Below are 18,392 nucleotides of genomic sequence, written 5' to 3' on the forward strand. Positions count from 1 at the left end.
CTTTTTTAAAAAAAACTGAAAAATACTGTATTTAAAAAAATCCGAAAATTTGATTTATTATGTAGTTTTTAGACATTTCTATTAATATTTACAATAACACAAAAAATTAAACATTAAATGAGATTGATAAGATTACGATCATGCCCTTAATGAATTGGTTTTGATCTAACGATTCACTTTTAGTTCTCGGGTTCTCGGGAAACTATGAGTTCTCAACCGATCTCACCCCTATATATATATATATATATATATATATATATATATATATATATATATATATATATATATATATATATATATATATATATATATAGAGAGAGAGAGAGAGAGAGAGAGAGAGAGAGAGAGAGAGAGAGAGAGAGGATCATTTGAGAACTCAAAGTTTCCCGAGAACCAAACGAAGGCCGTTAGATCAAAATAATAGAAGGTTAGGATGATTTATGGCATTTTTGTAAATAACTAGGGGAAAAAAGAGGCGGGGGCATCTTATTTCACATGAATTGGGGGCATTTTAGAGATAACCTAATGTCAAGCCCTTCCCCTTCCCCCGTTCTCTCTCTATCTCATCATCTCGCCTCTCTCCTACCTTCATCCCACCTCCAGCCATGAACACTCCGTAATGTCCAGCCATAAACAAGTTTGTTCTTTGTTGTAGTTGAAGTGTATGGTCTCCGTGTATATATACGTGTATGTCTAGTCTTTCCTCCTGCAATTTTGTCATCTGCATTCTAATTTGGATGTTATTCTTGTTATGACCATTTCTTAAAAATGTAACCTAACATCGAACATTCTTTATAGGCTCTGGACAAGATTCGCTTTGAGAGCTTGACTGATAAGAGTAAGCTAGATGGCCAGCCTGAGCTTTTCATCTATATTATCCCTGACAAAGCTTCAAACACATTGACGATCATTGATAGCGGAGTTGGAATGACCAAGGCTGGTGAGTAATTTTATAATCCAAACTCTACCCATCTCTTTATAATCTGTTAAACTTTTATGAAACTGTCTTGTAACAATTTTCAATTACAATCTCAAATTTGGTGAACAATTTGTTATATATGCTCTTACTTCTGGGATTGCAGGCTACACTGCATCCTCTTTCTACCACCAGCTAGAAGGAAGCAACTGGGTATGATACAAATTTACCAATATACCCTTTTCTTCACCACACAGTTTCAAATTTAACATATCTCAATCTCATTCATCAACAGGTGAGAAACCTGCTATTAACCGGATGCCTCTTTTGTGGGCCCCTATTTCTTACCTTCTGCTTCCTAAACACGGTTGCAATCGCATACACAGCCACAGCTGCACTACCTTTTGGGACAATTGTAGTGATTGTTTTAATATGGAGTTTGGTGACATCACCTTTACTGGTTCTCGGGGGTATTGCTGGAAAAAACAACAAAATTGAATTCTAAGCTCCTGTTCGCACCACAAAGTACCCCAGAGAGATTCCACCTCTTCCATGGTACATAAAAACCATCCCTCAAAAGGTCATGGATGGCTTTCTCCCTTTCAGTGCAATCTACATTGAGCTTTACTACATCTTTGCCAGTGTGTGGGGCCACAAAATTTACACCATTTACAACATCTTATTTATTGTTTTCATCATTCTCTTGATTATCACTGCCTTCATCACCGTTGCTTTGACTTACTTCCAACTTGCTGCTGAGGATCATGAATGGTGGTGGAGGTACGTCTGGTTTTTACCTTGAATCCGTACTTTTTTCAATATAATTTATTTTTGAATTTTTTTATCATGATTGATGTTGGAACAAAGACTTGTATTTTGTAATAGGTTCTTCCTATCATGATTGATGTTGGAACCAACAATGACAACCATCTAGAAAATCCCTTGTGTAACTTTTTTTCTTCTCTTCTTGATTTTTTTTTTCGAACCTTATTAAGTAAATTACATGTGATTCATATGTAAATCACATATGAATCACATGTGATACATATGTAATTCACATATGAATTACATGTGATTCACATGTTATTCACATATGAATCACATGTAAATCATATATGAATTAGATGTGATTCACATGTTATCCACATATAAATCACATGTTATTCACATGTAAATCATATGTTATTCACATATGAATCACATGTAATTCATATATGAATTAGATTTAATTCACATGTAATTCACATATGAATTACATGTGATTCACATGTTAATCACATATAAATTACATGTAATTCACATGTAAATCACATATGTATTATATGTGATTCACATGTAAATCACATGTAATTCACATATTAATCACATGTCATTCACATGTAAATCACAAGTGAATCACATATCAATTACATGTGATTCACATGTAAATCACAAGTGAATTACATGTGATTCACATGTAAATCACAAGTGAATCACATATGAATTACGTCTATATGCACATATGTATTTTGTGTAAGTGTTCTTCGTTAATTATTTTTAAAATTTTTCTTATGAATTTCACATTTAAATCTTAAAACATACAATCACATGTGAATCTTACATGATATATACATGTGCGTGTTCTTGCATTAATCAATTTTTTTTTATTTTCCTGTAGATTTTGAAGAATTTTTGGAAAATATTGAAGAGGTGAAAAGTGATAAATTGAAGAAAATATGGAAATCTTGATATGAAGAAATGATAACACTGTGAATCTTTGTATTTTTTTATATTTTATTTTGTATCGAATAAAATACTTGTATTATGTTTATAGATTGATTAATAAAAATGAGATTTTTTATAATTTACTTACGAATATTATAGTATAAGAAATATGCATATATATGCATTTGAAAAAAAATATGCATATATGCACCTAAAACGTTGATTTTTTTGATAAAAAAATGCAGTTTTGAAAAAAATTGCATTTTTTTTTATAAAAATCACAGTTTTTTTTTTTTTGAAAAAAATGTTGTTTTTCTGAAAAAAAAAATGCAGTTTTTCTAAAAGAAAATTGCAGTTTTTTGAAAAAAAAAATATAGTTTTTTTTGAATAAAATGCAGTTTTTTTGAAAAAAAAAATACAGTTTTAAAAATGCAGTTTTTTTTGAAAAAAAATGTAGTTTTTTTTTGAAAAAAAGATGCAGTTTTTTAAAAAATATTTTTTTTCATTTTTTTATTAAAAATTCATGTTTTTTGAAAAAAAATAAAAGATTTCAATTTTTTAAAAAAATCGAAAATTATTTTTTTTTTAAATAAATCCGAAATTTAGAGTTATTTTGTTAATTTTTAGACATTTATATTAATATATTAAATAACACAAAAAAATTAAACATTAAATGAGATTGGTAAGATGACGATCATCTCGTTAACGAATTACTTTTGATCCAACGCTCCACTTTTAGTTCTCGGGAAACTTTGAGTTTTCAACCGATCTCAACCCTATATATATATATATATATATATATATATATATATATATATATATATATATATATATATATATATATATATATATATATATATATATATATATATAATCCATTAAAAATATCAAGATACGTGATAAAGTAAAAACAATTTCGAAACATTTTGGGATTAATCTTAAATTTCATACTTAAAAATGACATAATTGTGCGTACGTTAGTTCGCACATATTACTTTTCATTCTAGATTTTTTCTTGAATTAAAAACATTATATTTAATATTAATAATGTCTACTATGAATTTCAGTTCTCGATTGGTAAAAAACAGAGAACAAAATTTATACCTTATGTCTCTTTGCCTATGAAATATAACAAGGACCAAGATGAAGTATAACCAGGACCAAATAATGAGTTTTTTTTTATTTATGTCTTTCTTGTGATCATAAGCAACAGATAACCATTAAAAAATCTATTTTTCTCTTTATCGTGGAAGTTATATTCTCAAACCACAAACTGCATTAAAACTGTCCACACTGCACAAACATGGTTTAGAATCTTTATGGACGCATACCCTAGATTATTAATAGGCTTACAATCAATGAAAGAATACCTTTTTAATAGTGAAATTATGTATTTACTTTGATCGATGAAAATACATTTGGACGTGTGTTTAACTCGTGAACCTAGAAAGAAGTTCATCATACCAGCCATACTCATTTGAAACTTATCTACCATAATTTCTCCAAATTTTGAACAGTCACCATTGGTAGATCCAAAAGATTATTGCATCTATATATATTTGTATTAGGATAAGATCTGAATTATATTTCTTATAGAACAAAGTACTATCAATACTTTCTCCTTCTTATCCATTTTCGATAAGATAACTACTTTACAAAATCTTCTTGTAAATCAGCATATAAAAATACAAACTTCACGTCAATTTATTCTCAAAATATGTGGTCCCCCCCCCCCCCCCCCTAATTTAAACTCTACAAATTTCCAGTCATTCAAAAGTGGACATCATTATGATAACACGATTATTATTCCTCTAAAAAGTTAACAAGTATTTGCATTTAGCCCCCGGGAATTACTATGTACAAAGAAGGAACCCGGAAGAAAAAAAAAAACTTACAATCTCAAAAAAAGGAGCAACAATCTTAATAAAAGTTGACGTTAACATAGCCTAAAACAGACTATTTTGGCTTCTGTTTTTGTGTATTCTAATCATATTTCCTTAATTTAAGATAACTTCTGCATTTAGGCACATTAACCCCTGTCAAATTCCTGTCTTCACATTACTCTTTACCACCTGTATGTAGTTATGTACACTCACGTTGAAACTAATTCCAGCTGCACATGTAAACAAGAAAAACCAAAGCACCATTAAAAGATTGAAGAAATCCCAACATCTCTAACTGATTGTTCTTTTTTCTATATAAGTGTTTGTTTTCAATAAATGAAGTTTGAAAAATACTAAAGAAAATGACAACACACTTGGAGAAAAATGAAGAAAAAGAAATGAGAGCAAATTTTTAAAAACTCTGGACTTATTGGGAAAGCATGTTTTCTTGTCTTTCTCTGTTAGGAAAGGAGCACCACTAATCCACTATACGGCTTACTAGATTAAGCCCATTAGCTTAAAAAGAAATATAATTTAAAATACTTATTACTATTAGGACCTATAGTTGCTACATTTACAAAATTGTAGTACAGACACTAAACAGAAAAGTAATCAAAGACATCATGTGCAGCATGATGAACTTCCATTGATGCCCATCATTTAGGTCATAATGAAAGCTACTTTACCAAACAAAACCCACATTAATTCACATACAAATCAACTAAGAAAGCATAATTAACTTAACAAAACCAGAAATGCAATCTAAGCGAGAGAGAATTTACCAGATATCAAAAGATTTCAGTCCCGGAAAATGACATCGTCAGCCATATCCATCAATGGATTCAAGCAATCTGGCGTAAACTTCCGGGCAAACATGTAAGGCTGCATAAAATTTGACCTCCGGAGTTTGTAAATAAGCTCAGGCGACAATTCAGATGGATGATAAGTATACGGGTGTCCATTAACACTATCAGTCCAATTGACATTAGTCAATGTATAGCCACTACACCCTTCTGGATCCTCCATTGATAAAAATGTGGGAAAGTAATGTTCTTCAGGGTAACAAGCTACAGATCTTAAACATGGCCGCATGAATTTCTTCCATAAACGTCGTTCTTGAATCACCATCAGAGCGTGCCGCCGTGTAAGTGTGAAAAACTGGGAACCAACTCGGAATTCATCAAATGGTACTTCAGGAAGCATTACCTTTTTGCCTCTGGCATTATACCTGTCCCAAAGATTAGGATCTTTGGAAATTATTTCGATAAAGCTTTTGTATTTGAGGTGTCTGAATTCGGCTACTTGATGTGAACTAGCTTCGAAAAGGGTGTTGTAAAAGAACTGAAATGAATGAAGGGGTATGCAATGTTGAGAGATTAATGTGAAGAATGCGTTAGAAGGGTCGTCAAGAAGTGCGTTGGCGAGCAGGCGGCGCTCGGCGGAGATGAGCGTTGCTGTAGCACGATGGGTTTGTTTAGCAGGAATGAGTCGATCTTGAGAGAAAACACCACCTGGGGATTTGAATTTGGTTTTAACAGTCGGGTCAGCATGAATATATATGGTGTAAAGATTCCGATTTGATTTACTGCCATGAAAGAACTTTTCCCATAAAGGGGCAAACTGGATGTCGGAGTTGGTGAGAAAGAGGAAAGCGATTTTGGGTTTGGAGTTGGTAGAACCGAGTCGGGATTTGGGTTTATGGTTAGGGTGGGATTCGAGGGCGGCGGCTCGACGGAATAGGGTGAGATCGTCGAGTTCGTCGGGGAGGGAAATGGGTGGCGGTGGCGAAGGGAGGATGTGCGACGCGAAGAAGAAAAAGATTGGAAGAGAGAGTAACAGAAGGAGCAATGTGGGAATCCATGGAGATGGTAATGGCGATGAAATCATGATTATTTGATTGAATCGAAGATGAAACTAGACATGTTTGGGGGATTGATTTAGGGTTTGCCGATGATGTCGGGTGTGGGGTTTCATTGAAATTTTGAGGGGTTTTGAAAGAAGTGATCAAGTGTGGATGTATGGCACTATGGGTTGAAACCGGTGATGGTGACTGGAGAATGATGCGGAAAGCGAAATGCTTTGGAGTTCAAACAAACCCTTGCGGATATATTAACTGGTCAAAAGGATTGAATAGGGTTTGATTTTTATTATTTTTTTTTTTTTTCAATTGAGCCCAATCACCATGTTTTAGGTAATTAGGTTGACAACCCGGTAAATTGTTAATGTGGAGTAACCTTAAAAAGGAAAATATGTTGTTTGTTTCTCAACAAAATAAGAAATAAGATCATTGATGATTGGAAACGCTAGAATTGTGCAAAAGAAATGATTGATTTTTTTGAAAGGAAACTGATTCTTCCACTGCATTATTTTATTCATCCACATAATTTGTAAGTAAGTGGACGAATATACCCTTTACTTAAATATATATTGTATTTTAAATTTTAAATTTGAAGTATTACACGCTCTTTTTTTGAACTCTTCACCCAAACCCCTTTCTTCCTCACCATGCTTCTTCTTTCTTTTGCTCTGCAATCTTCGGTCGACTTTCAGCCAGCATATACGTTTTGCAATCTTCATCCCTTTATATGTGTCTGAAGGAATAGAATGCAGTCATCGGAGAATCCACGTGTCTTAACACTACTGGTTAGAACATGTTCCCGTCGCGCAAGATTAAGGTTTACATTTTCTGGAAAGACTGCCCTCGAGAACCCGTTGAACTAAACGCGGATTTTTTTTCCAGGAAGACTGCCCTCGAGAACTCCGTCATCGGAGCTCTGGAATACTGTCACGCAAATGTAAAATTACTACACAAATCACAAATAACTTCTGGTCCGACCCGGTAATATCACGCACATTCGGGTCTAAAAAATCGTGTTACTTCAACACCTGCGTAATGGTAATGGATCTAAGAACATTGAGAAAGAAAACGACCACTGGAAAAACAAAAACGGGATGGAAATCCAGAGGAAAAGAAGGATCTACGAACTGGATTTGTTGCCGCCGGTTCTACTAGTGTTTGTCGGGAATACAGATTGATCATCGGTGGAACAACATGGGGTCCGAGGGGAAAATGTGACGAGTAATTGCCGGTCACTGCATTCCATTCTGATGAGTTTATTAGATTGTATTGTAAGTTTGAAGAATTGAAGGAGGAAGATTAAGCGTCTTTTGGTTGTGCATCGTCCTTTGGAAACGGAATCAAAGCAACTGCGTTGGAATAATTAAAATACATTTTGTATAATTAAATAAGGGCATAATGGTCAATTACTAACCAACGTATGTGGATGGATAAAAGTAAGCAGTAGATTTATCAGCTCCTAATATCCCTTTTTGAAAAGCTGTACAATAAATATAAAATAACATAAAATATATGTATAAAGATTATTTAATATTATTAAACAAATGTGAAATATATATTCTATTAAAGTGTATATCTCCTGTCATATCTTCTCTCATATCTTTTCTACTATAATAAATGAAGATAATTTTGACATATGTCAATCTCTAACGATGACATCTCTAATGAGTTTTGGCACTTGTCATTTTGAGATATTTTTTAAATAAATAATATCTATATGTCAGTTTATGGTTTTTTTTTTCAATTTTTAAAATTAAAAAGTCATATAATACTTATACTTATATATGTAAAGTATCAAATGTAATAAATATTATACTAAATTGCAATTAATATGTTTTTTCATTTGTTATTTCAAAATTTTATTTTAAAAAATACTTATTATTTATATTTTAATATTTTATTTTCTTTAATCAACCCGTGTAATATACGGGTTTTACACCTAGTTCGTAATATTATTATGAATTTCTTATATCTTGTGGAGGGACTCTCGAATGTTATCATATCGAATGTTATCATATGACTAAATTTTGAATGAACGTCTAATTATTACGTAGGTATGTAATCAATATGTTTTAAAAAAAACATATATGAAGATATTATAAAGGGCAAAGGATGTTACTATGAAATATATTTGACTCTTCTTAATCATGTCAGTTTTGAAAATAAAGTAAGAGGTTAAAAAAATCTAATCAAAGTTGGCATGGGGTTATTGAGACTTACGATGAAGGGGGTCAAACTCGAAAAATTTTAAAAACTCAATAAATAAATAAAAGAAATGGATAAATTAGTTGATATAGGGACGGTCAGTATTAATGTGATAAATGATCGTTTGTTGTTAGCTAAGAGTATCAAAGGATTACGTTCAAAATGAGGTTTCAAATTTGATGTAAAAGGCTAGATTACGACAGGGAAGTGATGCAAATGAGAACACAAAATTATATCACTTGATGATTAATAGAAGAAAGAGAAAGCTTGACATTCCCGGAGTGAAACATGACTGTGAATAGGTAACCGAACCTCAAAGGGCGAAACAAGTATTTTTCGATTTTTTCAAGAATAAATTTAGTCACTTCCAAGGTTCTAGAATTCTCAGATGGAGTAATCATTTTAAGCGTTTGTTGGTGGACCAAGTCTCGACTTTGGTACAAAACGTTTCGATCCAGGAGGTCAAAGAAACAACTTGGTCATATGGTAGTGATAAAGTGTTTAATTTCGAGTTTATCAAGCTATATTTGTTTATGTTTGAATCGAATGTGATGGATTGGTGTAGGAATTTATGCCTATGACTAATATTCCATCGAGGTCCAATTCTTGTTTTGTGACCTTAATCCCAAAAGTTTCTAGCCTTACTCTTGTTTCTTAATTTCGTCCTATTAGCTTAATAGGAGTTCCGTATAAGATCATAGCTAAACTTTTGGCTAACCGTCTAGAAAAGGGAGTGGATATTGTACTACTATTAATGTTGAGCAGTCTGCCTTCATTAAAGTGAGACAAATTCTATATTGGGCATTGGTGTTAAATGAAGTGATAGATTGGTATAAAAAAAAAACTTTAATGATGTTTAAACTTGAATTTAAAATGCTTATGACTATGTATGTTGGCCATATTTTAATCAAATTCTGGATTTTTGGGGGTTTGATGATAGATGGCAGTCCGACTGAATAGTTTGCTTTAGAAAGGGGGTTGAGACAAAGAGATATGTTGTCTCTAATTTTATTTATCCTAGTCGTGGAGGGTTTACATGTTTCTATTTTAGATGCAGTTCAAGATAATTTTGTTGTTGGTGCAAAGACTGGTGATCCTGACTTAAGTATTTCACATCTTTTTTACACGGGTGACGTTATTTTTTGGGTGAATGGTCAACAAAAATTATTGTAATAGTTGTTTGTTTACTTCGATGTTTTTCTTTGTTTTTTGGCCTTTAGATTAATCTGAATAAGTCTAATCTTTTTGGGTTGGGAATCGGAGTCGAGGAAGTGGAGCAATTAGCTGGTTGTAAATCAGGTGAATTACATTTCTTGTACCTTGGTATTCGCATTGTTGATAATATGGCTAGAGCTAAGGGTTGGAATAATATTATTCAACGATTCGAGAATAAATTGTCTAATTGGAAAGTCTGGTTGATGTGAATGGAGCTCATTCGATGTTGCTTAAGTCGGTTCTTGGGGCGGTGGGCATTTACTATATGTTTATCTTTCTATTATATATTAGGAAGGATTTGGAAACCTTGAGAGCTTGTTTTTTTCTGGAGGGAGATGGATCATCTACTCGTTTTAGAATGATATTTGGGTAGGGTATATGGATTTACATAATCATGTTCCTCGAATGAATTTGTTAGAGTTAAATAAAAATTGATTGATTTATGACATATTAAGTGTTACGGGTAATTCTTGGTAGTAACGTAGAAGTGTATGTGGAGGTATGGAAACTAAGAAGTATATTAAGTTGTTACAATTGATTTTGCATACCACCTTGCACACTCATTCGGCTTCGTGAGGGATGGAGGTTGGATGATATTGATACATTCATGGCGAGTGATAGTCGGAAAAGATTAGACAATTATTTCCAATAACGAATGAAGTCTTGAGATGGAATCGATTTTTTCCTAAAAAGGTGAACATTTTTATGTGGTCTTTGCTTTTGTATCGTCTCCCGTTAAGAGTGAATCTTATTGACAAAGGTATCAATGTACCAAATTCCTTACTTATGATATGTGTTGGTGATCCAAAAAATGTCCAATATCTTTTTTTACAATGTGAAACCACCGTAAGGACTTGGGATGGAATTTGTATGTGGGTGGATTTGGAAAAGCCTCTAGTTCTCTTGGTTATGGAGTATTTCAATTGGTTGGAGGTGTTGTCTTGCAATACTAAGAGAAAGGAGATTGTGGAATCGATAACTGATACTACTTTTTGGATCATTTTGAGTATTAGAAATGATAAGGTGTTTTGAAAAAATAATTTTAGGAAACAAATGATTCTTGACTCTATTAAGGTGTTTTCTTTCACTTGATTAAAAAATAGAAATCAAAAAACTGTAATTTCTTGGGTTGATTTGTAACATCCCAAAAACCCAGGCTAAATTTTTCATTTTAAAATAATATAATATCTATTCTCAGTAAAGTTACATTCAGGATAAATCATTTGTTCATAGACCATTATTCAGAAATCAGAGTTATAATGAAGACATCGTGGAATCTCGAATCATACAGTTGATGATGTGTGTGTACAGTCACGCTTTCGAAATCTGATAAGTACTTGTAAAATATTTAATCCACAACTATAAGCACAAAACTTAGTGAGTTCCCCAAATATCTCATACATCACAGCATAATAATCAGGTATGGATTATCAACAACCCTGAGGACTATCATCAATCTTAGTGGGCTAACAGCACGCCCTGTGGATTAACAACACACCTCACAGGTTATCAGCAACCCCGGGGACTATCAGTAGTCACATAGACTCACAGCAGTCCAGGAGTTATTAGCAACTCACTTCACATATATAACATCATTCAACAGTTAAGACCCAGTGATGTGTATATAAATGCACTGGTTTTAGTCCTACTTTTAAGATATAATTTAGACACACAAAGGCAGTGGACCTGTCAATTGGTGGTATAGTTTAGTTAGCAGGGTATCGAACACGGGGAACAGTAATTAAACTAATGACTAGAATTATCTAAAACAAGTAATAAAAGTGAAAGGTTTTCTCTAGTTTTGCAAGACTAGAAACTTAAACAATTAATTAACACGCAAATTAAGTAACTAACAGCTAAAGCAAGTAAAAACCAACTAAATTCAATAATAAGAAGACTTCTGTTTAGGTTCGATTCATTTACTCCTATGGTTGATTTTATGGAAAGTGTAATGGATTAATTGTTATTGGCTACCGATTAAGGTGATTAAGTTCACATTCGCTATTACCAATCCTTAGAAAACATATCAATTTAAGCAGTGATCAAGTGATTAAACTAATAAATTTCCTAGTTTATTTATTCGGGTTAAATAAGACTTGTAGTTAGCTAATCAAATTACTAATTCAATTAACCTCTTGTTGATGGTTTGTCACACAAGCTCACACATTAACTTACCCATTTTCTAGTTAACCCTAGTTTCACGTTCGCTATTCCTAGACACATAACAATGTTTTCACATAAATCATATGAGATAAGCAATTAAGAGATGTTCATGCAACTTAATTACTTGTTAATTAATAGAAAATAGTTGTGGTTAATGTATAAGGTTCTTTAACAAGCTTAATAAAACAAAACTAACCAATATTCAATTAATCCAACCACAAACAAACCATAGTCATAAATTCATCTACCCTAAACAGAAGATATAAGGTTTAGCTCATGATTACAGCAGAAAGTAACTCAAAAACAAGATCTAGTAGTTCACACATGGTTTAAACAAGAGATAAAGTAAAGAGTAAACTTAGATTGCCTTTAATCTCCTTGAAATCGAAGGTTAGGGTCTTCTCCACAAATTCCAGAGCTCCAGCTGCACCTTTAGTCGCAAATTAATCCCCAAGGGTTCCAGAGAGGGGTTTGGTTTCGACAATTGGCTTCTATTTATAGTCTTTAGAAAACAGGGGCTACTCGTCGAGTAGATAACCGACTCGGCGAGTCCCCTATTAAAAATCTGTGTACGGCAAGGACTTGTATTTGATTCGCGAACATTCGTGTGGACTCGTCGAGTAGACATCCAAATCGCCGAGTCCTTTAGGATTTTGACTCTTTTTTTCTTCTTTCTTCAATTCCCGAGTTCCCTATTGCATTTCCCGCTTCCTTTTGCTTCCGAGCACATCTTTTAGACTGAAAATACAATTAAACATAATTAAGTACCTTTTGTCCATAAATTGCAATAAATTAGCCAAAAAGTAATAAAATTCTAATCGAAATATATAGCTAAATATGCACATATCACCCAGCTGGTAAACGTATACTGTCACATAGGCAAGTATAGTGAGAAGACTCACCTTTCAAGTAACAGCTAAACTCCATAACTCTCGCCCGGCGAAGAATGATCCTACATGTCACCTAACAGCAATAAAGAGTACCCTCTCAGTCTAGACTCCAAAACCCTTAGTTTGACCAAAAGTCAATGGTCAAAGTCAAAGTCAACAGCCCACAATGTTAACCATCAAGCCTCACGTCGTGACCAACCCTTGGTCATGTCGTGAGAGTCCACTCGACCTGATTCCAACTCGACTCGCTCTAACTCAGCCAACTCAGTCACGAACAATCATTTGAATTGACCTCACAATGTGAACATCCTTCTGTCACGTCGTGAGCCCTAAAGACTCAGCAGAAAATGGGATCTTTGTTTCTTACATTGTGAGACCTTATGTCTTACGACGTGACTACAATCTAAAGCCAAAATCCAAAGATTTAAGTCCATAATCCATTAAGTCTTTCACTCTAACTTTTCCAGAAGCCAAAGGGGGCTCCAAAGGTCCATAAAAATGATTACTTTATGGACATGCATGCCTCATGCATGTCATCCATCCATTATAGGTCAAAATGAAGAGATTCTACCAAAATTCTAATGATTGGATCCAATAATCAACCAAATCTTAGATCTGAACATTATCATACTCCATGGACCCTTAGAATGCATAAAGTTGCCAACTTTATGTATTCCTTCCATTCAAACTTGCTTGGACATGAAAGAAATGGGACAACAACTTAGAACTAACCACTTTAAGCAATAAATTTTGAGTCTTTGTGTAACGTCCCAAAATATGACCCAAAAATTCCATTTTTAATTTAAATCAAAGGGTATTCCAAAAACATCATCAATACAATCCAAATGAAAATAAGTGTATCATACATCATATCCATTAGAGTAAATCACAAAAGCGGAACTATGTGGTGTGTGCGATGCAGTCATCCCGAACTCTTCCCCTTGGAACCAGAGGTACCTAAAACATAAACTGAAAACCGTAAGCATAAAGCTTAGTGAGTTACCTAAACTACCCAATACCATACATAATAAACAACATACTGGGCCCCCACCCTCCATCGAGCCCCACCCAGTATCGAGTCCCACTCGGCTTCGGGCCCCGCCCGACTTTGAGACCCACTCGGTATACAGATTTGTTATTCTTAGGCCCCGCCTGACATCGTGCCCTGCCTACTATGCACATAGACATATATCACATAATCATACTAACACATGCAATGATCATAAACAATAGCATACGATACAATCATCGGGCCTCGCCCGGCATCAAGCCCCGCCCAGTATACCTAGCAACACATAACACATGCAAGGGTCACGCAGATTCCTAGCATCCTAACATAAATAACAAGGTCTGACATTGGTGCCTTAGACCCGCTAAACCCAGTGAGGAAACTCACCTCGACTGTTGAATCTCACTAAAAATCCTTGACAGCTGATCCGACAAATCCCCGAGCTATCAATACAAAATAACACCCAATTTAACATTTGGGTTCCAATCCATATCCAACAATCCATAATTGGGGTAAAAAGACCATTTTACCCCTCACCTAGATTGGTCCAAGACTAAGGTCCAAGCTCACAATCAAAAAGTCCCAAAAACCAAATTATCATCCAAAGCGCACTTATGGCCCAATTTTCCAAATTGGGCCTAAACCATTACATGGGCCTTATCCTAAACCCCAATAATTTTTCCTAGTCCAAAACACCGGTTCTCAGTGGCCCATTAAGAACCCAAACACCTAAGCCCAATAGAAAGGCCCAACTCGAAGCCCAAAGTGCAAAAACCCAAATGACTGAGTACGCGGGGCGTACTCAGCTGTACGCTAAGCGTACACGCTTAAAGGCTTGTACGCCACATGTACAGACTTGTACACCCAACATACTCACCCAATAAGCCATAATCCATTTTAAGCACTTAATGCTTAAGTCCAGAAGTCCAAATCATAGATCTAAGTCCTATTAAGCGTCTAGAACCATAAAGTCACTGACTTGGTGACTTTGCATGCCCCATAACGACCCAAATTCAAGATATAGCACTCTACTTTCACTAAATGAACACAATCTCATGCATGGGTGATTCTAAACCCTAAATATGCCAACTTTATGGACCTTGAACCTCAAAAACACCAAGAGTAGCAACTTATGGCTCCTGGAGTGGTATCAAACCACTAGATCTCATTCATGGGGCCAAAAAGAGTCCAAAACTCATAATAACTAGATCTAAACTTCTAATGAGCAAGGTCATAGCTTTTTACCTCAAACAAGCTGGAAATGAAGCAGATAATCAAGATCCACAAGCCCTTCCTTGATCCACCACCTTGCACCAAGCTTCTACTTCTTGATTATGGACCAAAACACACCAAATGGACACAATGAGCTCAAAACACAAATGAGAGGTTTAGGGTTTAGTGTATGAGGCTAAAAGGATGGTGGAAGCTGAGAAATGAGTGTTTCATGAGCCATAAATGTGTTTATATAGTGTCCAACCCCGAAATTAGGGTTTTCATTAAATCACACGTACGCCCCGCGTACATGGATGTACGCGTCCCGTCCAGGCCTAGCATGAGTACGCTAAGCGTACTATGTGGTACGCCCCGCGTACTCGCTTCGCAGCTTGTACACCAAACGTACCATGTAGTACGCACCGCGTACTACACAAGGACCAAAATGCAACTTATCAATACACAAGGGGCAATAATCAAACATACCATGATTCAAGTGTTACAATTCTCCCCCACCTGAATGAGACTTCGTCCTCGAAGTCCTCTGCCACGAACAACTCCGGATAGTGCTCCCTCATCTCATCATCGGGCTCCCACGTCCACTCTGAACCCTTGCGGTGCTGCCATTGCACCTTCACCAACTTGACAACCTTATTCCTCAAGGTTTTCGTCTTACGATCCAGAATCACCACCGATTTCTCAATATAATTCAGGCGGTCATCCACCTGAATATCCTCCAATGGCACCACTGCGGAATCATCCATTAAGCACTTCCGCAGCTGAGATACGTGGAACGTGCTATGAATCTGACTGAGCTCATCTGGAAGATCCAAGCGATAAGCAACCCGACCCACCCGAGCTAAAACCCTGACAGGACCAATATACCTGGGGCACAACTTTCCCCGCTTCCGGAACCACATGACACCTTTCCAAGGTGACACCTTCAGGAGAACCATATCTCCCACCTCGAAATCTAAGTCTGACCGGCGCCTGTCGGCATAACTCTTCTGCCGACTCTGAGTTGTCTGGAACCTACTCTGAACCTACTGAATCAGCTCAGTAGTCTTGAGTACCACCTCGGTACTCCCCATAACCCGCTGACAGACCTCACCCCAGCAAATCGGGGTCCTGCATTTCATCCTGTAGAGCATCTCAAAAGGAGGTCGATCAATGTTGGCGTGATAGTTGTTGTTATACGAAAATTCCGCTAACGGAAGATACGTATCCCAACTCCCACCGAAATCCAGAACACACGCCCGCAACATATCCTCTAAGGTCTGAATTGTCCGCTTACTCTGACCATCGGTATGTGGTTGGAATGTTGTGCTGAAATGGAGACGAGTGCCCAACTCATCATGAAACTTCTTCCAAAACCTGGAAGTAAATCGAACTTCTCTGTCAGAAGTTGAAGCGTAATGATCATACGTCTGTAATGCATTGTCTGTCCCATAATGGGTCCCATTCTTCTAGCCTTTCCCCGAAGTCGATGACCATTGATACCAGCACCCCATGACGTGTCACAACCTCCCTGATATAAACCTCGGCCAACTTCTCAGCAGAAATACTCTCCTGAATTGGAATGAAATACACGCTCTTGGTTAACCGATGCACGATGACCCATATCGAATCCACTCCGCGCACAGTCCTGGGAAGCTTTGTGATAAAATCCATGGTGATGTCCTCCTCCATTTCCATACGGGAATCTCCAACGGCTGCATCTTGCCATGAGGTCGTTGATGTTCGGCCTTGACCTTCTTGCAGGTCAAGCACCACTCCACATACCATGCCACACCCCGCTTCATGCAGGGCCACCAATAATCAGGACAAAGATCTCTATACATCTTCGTCGCCCCAGGATGAATGGAGAACCTCGACCTGTGAGCCTCCTCCATCAGAATCTGACGTACACCGCCCCAATACGGAACCCAAACTCGCTGATGCAGAGTCAACAATCCACGGCTATCATAATCGAAGGAAGCCACCTGACCCACAATACGCTCGCTCTTTCGATGCTCTTCCTTCTTAGCCTCGGCCCGTGCCTCACGAATCCTCCCCAACAATCGAGTAACCATGGTCATCCTCAAACATATATCTATGATCGGTGTCGCGACCGCCTTGCGACTAAGAGCATCGGCCACCACATTAGCTTTCCCCGGGTGATAAAGGATCTCGCAATCATAATCCTTCACCACATCCAACCATCGATATTGCCTCATATTCAGTATGGATCCTGTGTTTTGGAGTTCAAACAAACCCTTGTGGATATATTAATTGGTCAAAAGGATTGAATCGGGTTTGGATTTTTTTCTTCAATTGAGCCCAATCACCATGTTTCTAATGCACCTGGAACCCATCATAATGGACATTCCAAGAAATGCTCCAAAAGACCATGAATCTTTAAAGGAATTAGGGTTAGGGTTTTTTTGAGATAAAAGGGGGTTGAAGGCTGCTAATGAACCCTAAAATTGGCTTAGAGGGGTTTAAATATGAAGGAATCTCTAAAAGATCATGGGCTTAGGCTGCAGCTGGTCTCACGTCGTGAGAATGGTTCCAACGTGTTTCTTATATATTGCTTGTTACGTTGTGACCACCCAATGGTCAGGTCGTGACACTCGATTTTCTCCAAAAATCAACATTTTTACTCCTTGAAACCCTAAATCGATCCATCCTGGAAGACGGGTGTTACAAATCTCCCCCACTTAAATTAGATTTCGTCCTCAAAATCATTCCTTACCAATCATCCTACGACAGCGCTTCTTCCGAATCATTTTGAGGGATCTTTCAAGACTAATCACTGCTTGCTCGAGCCATTGCCACATCGGATGCCAAAAACTATGACTAAAACCCCAAGACTTCCAAAATCGCCGTGCACGCCAAATCTAAGCGAAGGCTCCCCCAAGGTCAAAAATCACCTCCACTGATCGAAAAAGAGAATCAACACATTACAACCAACCAATTCGAGAAGAGTTGGCTCCCTCACTCATAATTTAGATTCCACGAACATGTCTGTCTCCCCAGCAGACAAGGCATCCCTCGGCATTAACCCTGCTGACCAAAACTCAAGGGCCTAACCCCATATAAAACCTCCCTGATCTTACGCCGCCCCACTAACAATAGTATACATGGAACTGCTATTAGCTGCAGAAAATGCTTGCTGACATCCGAGCGAAGAAAAAGCAGGTGAGAGCTAAACTAGCCCACACACCTTCCTTGGTCCAGACCCTATGTCAGGACATAGTTATAACCAATAGAACATCAACGGCTATCAACAACTGGCAGAAATGAGACCATACCGCCCAAAAACAGATATCATGATCTAGGCCTCTGAATGCTCACC

General features: G+C 36.4%; 1 protein-coding gene and 1 pseudogene across 2 annotated transcripts; one reads left to right on the forward strand and one right to left on the reverse strand.

Moving 5' to 3' along the window:
* Positions 1–463: 463 nt before the first annotated feature.
* Positions 464–2,759, forward strand: LOC145167501 (transmembrane 9 superfamily member 3-like; annotated as a pseudogene). Its single transcript, XR_013741202.1, has 6 exons — positions 464–687; positions 799–940; positions 1,083–1,129; positions 1,212–1,696; positions 1,802–1,862; positions 2,574–2,759. The product of XR_013741202.1 is annotated as a transmembrane 9 superfamily member 3-like (transcript).
* Positions 2,760–4,406: 1,647 nt separating this feature from the next.
* On the reverse strand, positions 4,407–6,592 carry LOC145167503 (glycosyltransferase BC10-like). The gene is made up of 2 exons (XM_079086715.1): positions 5,286–6,592; positions 4,407–4,733 (listed from the first exon to the last, which is right to left on the reverse strand). The coding sequence occupies exon 1, from the start codon at positions 6,388–6,390 to the stop codon at positions 5,302–5,304; it is 1,089 nt and encodes a 362-aa protein (XP_078942841.1). The 5' UTR covers positions 6,391–6,592; the 3' UTR covers positions 4,407–4,733; positions 5,286–5,301.
* Positions 6,593–18,392: the final 11,800 nt, after the last annotated feature.

The sequence above is a fragment of the Lactuca virosa genome, chromosome 3, assembly GCF_052849685.1.
Source record: "Lactuca virosa cultivar CGN04683 chromosome 3, Lactuca_virosa_CGN04683_v6, whole genome shotgun sequence".
Taxonomy (NCBI): Eukaryota; Viridiplantae; Streptophyta; class Magnoliopsida; order Asterales; family Asteraceae; genus Lactuca; species Lactuca virosa.